At 44.7% G+C, this 7990-nt stretch overlaps 1 protein-coding gene across 2 annotated transcripts; it reads right to left on the bottom strand.

The window, feature by feature from the left end:
* Positions 1–371: 371 nt before the first annotated feature.
* LOC100824574 (histone-lysine N-methyltransferase family member SUVH2) lies at positions 372–6932 on the bottom strand. 2 transcript variants are annotated; one of them, XM_024457190.1, is made up of 3 exons: positions 4528–6932; positions 4076–4201; positions 372–829 (listed from the first exon to the last, which is right to left on the bottom strand). In XM_024457190.1, exon 1 carries the CDS (start codon positions 6677–6679, stop codon positions 4643–4645), a length of 2037 nt encoding a protein of 678 aa, XP_024312958.1. In that variant the 5' UTR covers positions 6680–6932; the 3' UTR covers positions 372–829; positions 4076–4201; positions 4528–4642. The 2 variants fall into 2 exon arrangements, with proteins under 2 accessions (XP_024312958.1, XP_003563196.1); XM_003563148.4 differs by lacking the exon at positions 4076–4201 and having other exon boundaries at positions 4528–6931.
* Between the last annotated feature and the right edge of the window lie 1058 nt (positions 6933–7990).

Genomic DNA, 7990 nt, shown 5'->3' with positions numbered 1-7990 from the left:
CTGTGCTCTTTAGGCACTAGTAGCAACGCATCCAGTAAGTTTTGTGCTCTCTACCGGCCGAGGTCATCGGCAGCTCAACGCCTCAACATAACGATAAACCAGCATTGCTAGGCCAAGCATGTCTCGTTGATGCCATGCCTCTCAGGGCTCCAGCACAATGCACAGGACGAGTGGTCGGGTTTAGACCGAGTGTTTGGTTGTTTTCCAAATTTACCTTATGAAATTTTAGCGACCTATGTTTATATGTTATTTTGTTTTTATTCTATCGAATAATTTTTTTCTTTTTAAAAAAATACAGTGTAAACGCAGACACGCATGTGGAAAAAATTGGTAAAGGCATAGACTTCCAAGAACCAAATATACCGACGAGCAACACCGCCAAAATCCACAGGACCCTCCTTTCAAAAATAAAAACAAAATCCACAGGACCCTGGCAACGGCAAACAACTTGGCTGTACGGCCTATACATTGCAAACCCTCTGGGCTACTGGTTGTCTGAAGGCTGGGAACTTATGAAGGCACCAGCATTTAGCAACACAAGGGAGTACATCTGGAAGCTAGATAATTTACAGATTTCTTTACAGATATATGTACATACAAAGTTCGGCAGCCATGCGAGTAAAAAGTCGACTAAAGCTCGAAACCCAGCTCTGCAGCGTCTGCCTTGTAAAGCATCGTGCAGCAGCAAAAAAAATCGAGCTTCAGGAGTAACAGCTAAGGTTGCCACACAAAATATACAACAAATGGCTGATGCCCAATCGACAACAGTGAGCTGAAACTGACTTCATGGGAACGCGTGTCAGCTCGTGTGTAGTTCACCGTTATTAGACTGAAAAAAGAGAGAAATGTACTATTAAACTTAATAGGAGTTTATTAAAAGAAAGTACTTGAAGAGAGGCAATGGACTAAAATTTAATGTCATTCGAAGATACTACTAACAACCTAAACATCGCAAAGAAAACATCCAATTCTGAAAGCAAATAGCAAATTAGCAGCACACTCAATTTGCACATGTAAAATGCGACAACCACTACGGTATGTTGTGGACTAAATGAGTCCACTAAAATAAACAGAAGAGTAATCTTTATCTTTACTATTATATGTGGAACCATCTTTTATTTCTATTTTCTTGTATGTGGAACCATTTGAAAAACTCTCAAATACATGGCATGAAACACAATAACAATAATGCATTAGGGTAATCTAGTTTACTTATCTCTATCAACGCACATGTATTTAGCTAGTATGCCGAAAAATATGCAAGTGCAGGAGAATCACTTCCTAACAAACAATTTATACTTCCTAATAAATTCACTTGATATCCACAGCGAGAATCTAGTGCCAACTCATGTTAGAAGTTATGGATCATCGAAATATATACACAAGGTTTAGGAACTAATGAATAAATACAAAGTAACTGTAAGATCTAAGCAACTCAATTGCGAAGGACTGAATGATATGAACAAGGTCTAGTGCGAGCTCATGTGAACTAATATTATGTCACAAGAGAATATAGGATTGAAACTAATATCATATGTTTGTGATTCTTAGCCAGCAAAAGGATCTCAGTCATGAAATAATGTGACCTATGTTAGATGACATCAAGAGTGTGACAGGCTAAATTAAGGCATACATTATAGACAATAAGGGCTCTGTTTTTACAGCTAAAATTGGCCGGTTAATCCCCTTCCCTTCCCTTCCCTTGGTGGTTTGCGAGATTTGGGTAGTAATGCGAGTGGCATTTGTATGGTGAATGGCCGATAATTTTGGTCATGCAACAAACTTGGTTGTGACTGAATGCAGGTCCCAGTAGAAACCAAACATGTTCAGTGAGTTTTCTATAGAATCTCCTATGCACTAATGTGCATAGGCTGGTTCAAAGGAGCAAGTGCATGAGACATATTAGGAACAGTTGAGCAGTATCAAATCCAGGCTCGGAAAATGCAACATCTATTCAGGTACTTTGTCCACTGTACAGTGCATATCTCTACATTGTCCTCAGCGGTATACGTATGACTGAAATCACATAAACATCATTTGTTTTACTCTCTAGCAATTAAATTGATCCAATATTTTGGTTGCTACCACATCGAGGAGATATTGGGTGCTCGGAACCCCTAAACACCTCCTATAGAAGCCGTGGAAAATTACCACATAGATACAGCATGTATCTATGATGTCACAAATTTGTAAATTCCATTTTGATCCACAGCTTGACAAACAGAGAATCAGATCTCTGGTTATAATGTTAGCTAATTCAAATTGTGTTGTAAATTTAGCCCGTTCATAGCACTAGAATTGTCTTTTCTGTTTGTATAGCAGTATGTCGAATTTGAATGCAACATTTTAGGTAGTGTTTGGTTGAAGTCATGGAGTATAATGTAATGGAATGGTTTGAAAAATTGATATGATTCATGTGTTTGGTTCCTAGAATATAGAAAAACTGGAATGGAACTATATGGTTCCTCAAAGGGGAATATTCTCCTATTAAGCTGAACCATATGATAACTCAAAAGAATAAGAATCATTTGGTTCCAAGGGGAACCAGTGGTTCCAAGTGTTTGGTTCCTAGAATATATAAACTAGAGCCATTCCATTCTGTCCCATTCCTATAGGAATAGAACCGTTCCAATCCACATTGCTCTGCAGCCAAACACTACCTTAAGGCATGCTAGACACATGTTGTATCTATATGATGTTATATTTTGAGATGTTTTTCACAACTTTTATGTGGATGTTTAGGAGTCAGGAATACCAGATGGACCCAATATGCATTCCTACGACATCCTAGTCTCCTACAGTTCCTTCCATTTCACTGCATGATCTCTAAACTATTTGACTATTAAAAAAAATAGTCGAAAGTAGACCAACTAGCAACCTTATTTTTAGTATCTCTTGAAATGACTTCATTGGATGACTTTTATGTAACCCCATCATGTAGCTGGGGTATAGCCTAGTTACCAGCAGGCAGCACAGTTCACCAGGTATGCTTCACTTCAGGCTCATCCATATCTGCCTCTGCAAGAGACGGAAATAGCTTGCTTGGCTGGGACAAAGCCAGATTCATGTTGGCACAGATCACCAGCATGGAAAACAAGGGCAACTCGAGGGAATACCATTGATCTGGTAAGGATGTCATCACTGTGAAGAACTCGAGGGAACCTCCCAGTCCTCTCTCCACACATACTGACCCAATCCCCTCGAAGGCATCCATCCCATCTCCTCTTCCTCCAGATGCCATCGCTCTCACCTGCCAACCAGATATGACAGGAACAGCTTCGCAGGACGCAACAGAGCTTGCGACGGCACACCGCGGGAAGGCTATGGCATGGCTCAATGCAGGGGGTGGCATCGTAGCCTTGGGCGCAGCCATCGGTGGAGCTCAAGAAAGCGAACTCCGATGGCACGCTCGTGATGGCCTAGCTACACCAGTCTTCTATCCTGCTCCTCCTTCCACGCCGGCGGATGGAGGAGGGGCCGCGTCTGCATTACAGGGCTTGGATGCCCATGGAGGAGGCCATGGCTTCAGAGAATGCGAGGGAGTATGGTAGGACTTAGAAGCATGCCACCGCCCAAGGGAGGAGGGGGGTGGGGGGTGCCTACATGTTGTTTCAAATGCATGCACACCTTATAAAAATCAACAGTGTTTCAGCGTGTGCGGACAGGTTCAAGGTTCCACTTCTACATTGACAATGCTAATAGATTAAAAATAAAACACACATCAATTTTAGTTACCAATATCTTTTGCTGCAGAAGTTATGTTCATGGGAATACTAGTACTACAGGATGCACACATTTTCTTTCATTTATCTGTACCAAGAATCTTATAACAATACTGTATATTCTATCAAGAATAGATTCTACAATTAGTTAGTGATACATTTCATATATGGTGATACCATCACCTAAATAGACAATATATTGGTTACTAGTAGGTACTCCCACACAAATGATCTGATTGTGTGGAAAAATAATCAATTTGAATCAGTGAATGCAAATCCTTCTCAAGAAACTATGGCAACTGAGTATCTCAACAAACATAATCCTGCAATAGAACGAAAATGCATGAACTTACTCTACAGCATATCAGCCACTTGATTCAACTATTTATCTTACACATCGGTCGCAGTTATGATACGTGTTGTATATCAAAGATTGCTAGCTTCCTAGGCCATTGTAAGGAGTACAACTAAATAGGTATCTGCATGTAATATATAGACCATATTAACAGCCCAGAAATCCAGAAACCATGCAAGTATATTTATGATCCTTAGTGGGAGCAGAACAAAATGCAAACCAAGTAGAAAATAACAGACAAAACTAAGCAGTGCATACAGGCATAAAGAAACATACTCCCTCCGGTCGGTACTTGTCACTGATTTAGTACAACTTTGTACTAAATCTGGGACAAGTAATATGGGTCGGAGGGAGTATAATAGTTATGAAGGCAACTAAGAGAACTGATTTTGGAATACAATCCTATAAATTTCATAAAAACAGAACTACAGTGAGGATTGGGAATATTACCAGCATAGGAACTTCTAGCAGCAACCTCCTCAACGATCCCCGAGAACAGCATTTCGAAAACATCGTGAAAAGGGAAAAAAATAGAAAGGGTATTGCCATCTAGAAGATACTCTGACTACATAGTTAACTTTCCAACCCATTCATCAATCATTCCGTAGTCGATGCTTAGCTCTCTCAATGGTGGAATGTTCTCCAGGGCAAAGATCATGAGGTGGGGATATGACATGTTGTAATGGTCAAACAGCACAAACTGGATAAAAACATTTGGACTGCAGCTATGGCTGAAATAACAAGCCACATTCCTTGCCCTTGACACATCAATTGAAAAGTTCAGGTCAGCAATGGCAGGATGGTTCGGCGGCACATACCCAGGATACACATCAGAGATATCACCCCAATCTAACCACCTTGGAGGGAACCTGTTTGGATGCACCAAGCAATCACCATTGACAGCCACTATCTCTGACTGCTGATGAGTAAGCACAATCCCACTGAACTCACAAATGAAAGCGCCAGCTTTAATAAGATCCAAAGACCGAACACCCCACCCAGTCTCCCTTGACCGGAACACCTCAAGCCTATTTTTAAGTCCCTTCTGACTAACCCTGTTTGGGCAGCTAGGTGGGCATCGGCAATACGGACCACACTCGTAGACCAGTGGTTTACCCCGTAGAAGAACACCAGCTTTATCATACGCAAACTCACCGCCGTTCCTTTGTGCACAATAACACCCGATGGAGCAATTCTCGATGCACTCACACCCACCACCCCCCTCAGCAAACTTCCCTTGGACTGCAGAGGATGGGAATATTGGCCTTGCCAGATACTCATATAAGAGCGGGTCCTTATCATCATCAACATCGTTATATAGTGCAACAGGCATGCTCTCTCGGCCCATTGAAATATCAAAGCTCAAATATCCAGTTGGTCGCATAGATAACGCATCCACCTTAAGCCGTTCAGCTACACGATAATTCACAGAGCCCATGGCATCCTGCCCATCAATGCGTATCATTTTATACTTGTAAACACCAAAGCCAGCTTTGCCGCGATCGAGCCAGAAGTCAACAACCTTGTAGAGGCCATCATAGAAGTAGACCTTTCCCACAGGACTGCGCTTAGACTTGACTGCTCGGATTACGCGAATCTCAATACCATAGGCCATGCTGCGCTCGAGGGCAAGGTTACCACCCTCAAGCTTCTGGTCGACGCAATGCTTGTGAAGGTTGGGGTCGCGGCCACCATGGCCGGTGTACACCAGTATATCACCACGGTCATCATCATCTTCATACCCACCAGACACAATGATAGATGTGGCTATAGGCTCCCCTGAGGCAGACCGGCCAGCAGTGAGGTAGTCGATTCCGGCCTGCACCTGGCCATGGATACCCAGAACACATAGCTCCATGCGAAAGAAGAAGGCGTCCCCTACAGATATCCCAGGGATTGGTCCCACAATTCGCCGGTCACGGTTGAGCCACAGGTCTCGGTCGGCCATGAGAGCTGCGGCCCGCAGGTCCGCGCGGACGCGGCGCCGGTCCGTTGACCCAAGCCCGACGACGCCTGGAAGCCCGAGAGCCTCCGCCCGCTCGTCGTCCTTGAGCAGCAGCCCACGCAGCGACTCAAATGTGATGCGCGCCCGGCGCACCACATCACGGAAATAGATCTGATCCCGCATGCCCAGCGAGGACACCCGCACCAACTCTGACGACCGTGGCCGGCGCTTCTTCACAGCGGAACCCGACCCAGGCTGCACGACCGCCGGCGCCGCGGCCTCCGGAGTCGGCGCTTGCACGATCGCCCCTGCCCCCGCCGATAGCAGGTAGAGGCTCGCGAGCCGGCAGTACTCCGCGAAGAGTGCGTCCTCGTCAGGGTTTGGCGGCAGCGACTGCAGCGGCGTCATCACCGCCGGCGAAGACAGGTCCGGCGTTGCCGGTGTAGGGTCGACATAAGCAACCGCGACTGCAGCCGCGGCCTGCGGCGGAGGCGGAGGCGGAGGCGGAGGCGGAAGAGGATCATGCTCCGGGGAAGCCGGCTCCGACTTGGGCTCCCTCTTCAGGAAGGGCAGGAAGTTGAGGTCGATGGAGTCGGACGAAGGGGATGAGGACGGCGAAGACAACGGCGACGACGGCGAGGACTCCTCCACCTCCATTGCCCCCAAAACAAAACCCAGGGTTTCCGCCTGCCCCTTTTGCAATAACTCTACTGGGCCTCCGCGCAATTCACAAATTCCTCCACGAGCGCTTGAGGAAGAGAGAACGGTGGAGGTGGGGAGCGAAGGCGAGGGTGAAATTGCGGGTTGGTGATGATGGTGGGGGGTCGAAGTAAGGATGCGAGCGAGGGAGAAGTGCGCAATCTCCGAAATGGTGTGCCCTTTAACGGAAAACGAGAAATAAACTTTAATGTTCTAAACAGTATGCAGAGAAATGCAGTCTGCAGGGAAGCACCTTCTCGTGCTCTCCAGCCGTCACTGACAAACGACCCAACAAGATGCTGCCGAAAAATTAAACGATACGTTAAACTGCGGCTCCTACAAGGTGCAGGGTCACTTTCGGTATTTGCCCGTCAATAGTCAGATCTATTCATATTAAAATACTTGTTCAAGGATAAAATAACATTTTTTTAGAAATACTAGGACTGTGTTGCTACGGATTAAAAAATAGTTTACGCTGTAGCCACCGGTTTGGTCTGAAAGGTGATGGACCACCGTAGATCTTTATATGAGTAAATATGATAAGTGATTGCAGATGCCAATAATAGGATACCTACTGAATTTTCATTAATTATTTCTTAAATACAGGTTTCTCCGTGGGCCATAGCAGAAAACCTGTATTAGGTAATAAATTATTTCATTAACGGTGAGAAATATAATTTAACCATAAACATTGACCAGAGACAAGAATTATGCACAGAGGCTACCTTTAGATTATTGTGATGTGATATGCCTTTCCTTTACGTTTGCGTAAAGTAAAATGGGACAGGCACAACACCTCATGTGACTTGAGAGGTCAGCTTCAACATATCACAATATACACGATTTGTCTAGAGGTACATGATAAGACATGACCCATTGGATCAACCTCACACCAAGGGTGGTCCAATCTTCATGTCGTAGGGTAGGGATGACGAGTTGCAAGTGGTCCAGTAACCTCAACGAAATTATCTCTCCCAATAAAAGCGTGCTTGGGCGCCTCATCACTGACAATGCCCTCATTTCTTATGAGTGTTTCCATGCGATTGAACACAATATTATTCAAGGGAGGAATGCCTGTGCTTACAAACTTGATCTGTCTAAGGCGTATGACCGCGTCGACTAAAATTTCTTGGAGACCGTCATGAGGAAAGTAGGCTTTGCTAATCGGTGGATCACCTGGATCATGTCATGTGTCAAGTCTCTGAGCTGTTCTGTTAAGATTAATGACTCCCGCCTAGAAAATTTCAAACAGGGAGACCCCCTCTCCCC

This window comes from Brachypodium distachyon, chromosome 1, assembly GCF_000005505.3.
Source record: "Brachypodium distachyon strain Bd21 chromosome 1, Brachypodium_distachyon_v3.0, whole genome shotgun sequence".
NCBI lineage: Eukaryota > Viridiplantae > Streptophyta > Magnoliopsida > Poales > Poaceae > Brachypodium > Brachypodium distachyon.
Note: the sequence above shows the minus strand (reverse complement) of the source record. Positions and strands in the feature narration are given on the sequence as shown.

What these genes read in the sequence shown, in the direction of transcription:
- LOC100824574 (XM_024457190.1), bottom strand. Translation starts at nt 6,679, where the DNA reads ATGGAGGTGGAGGAGTCCTCGCCGTCGTCGCCGTTGTCTTCGCCGTCC.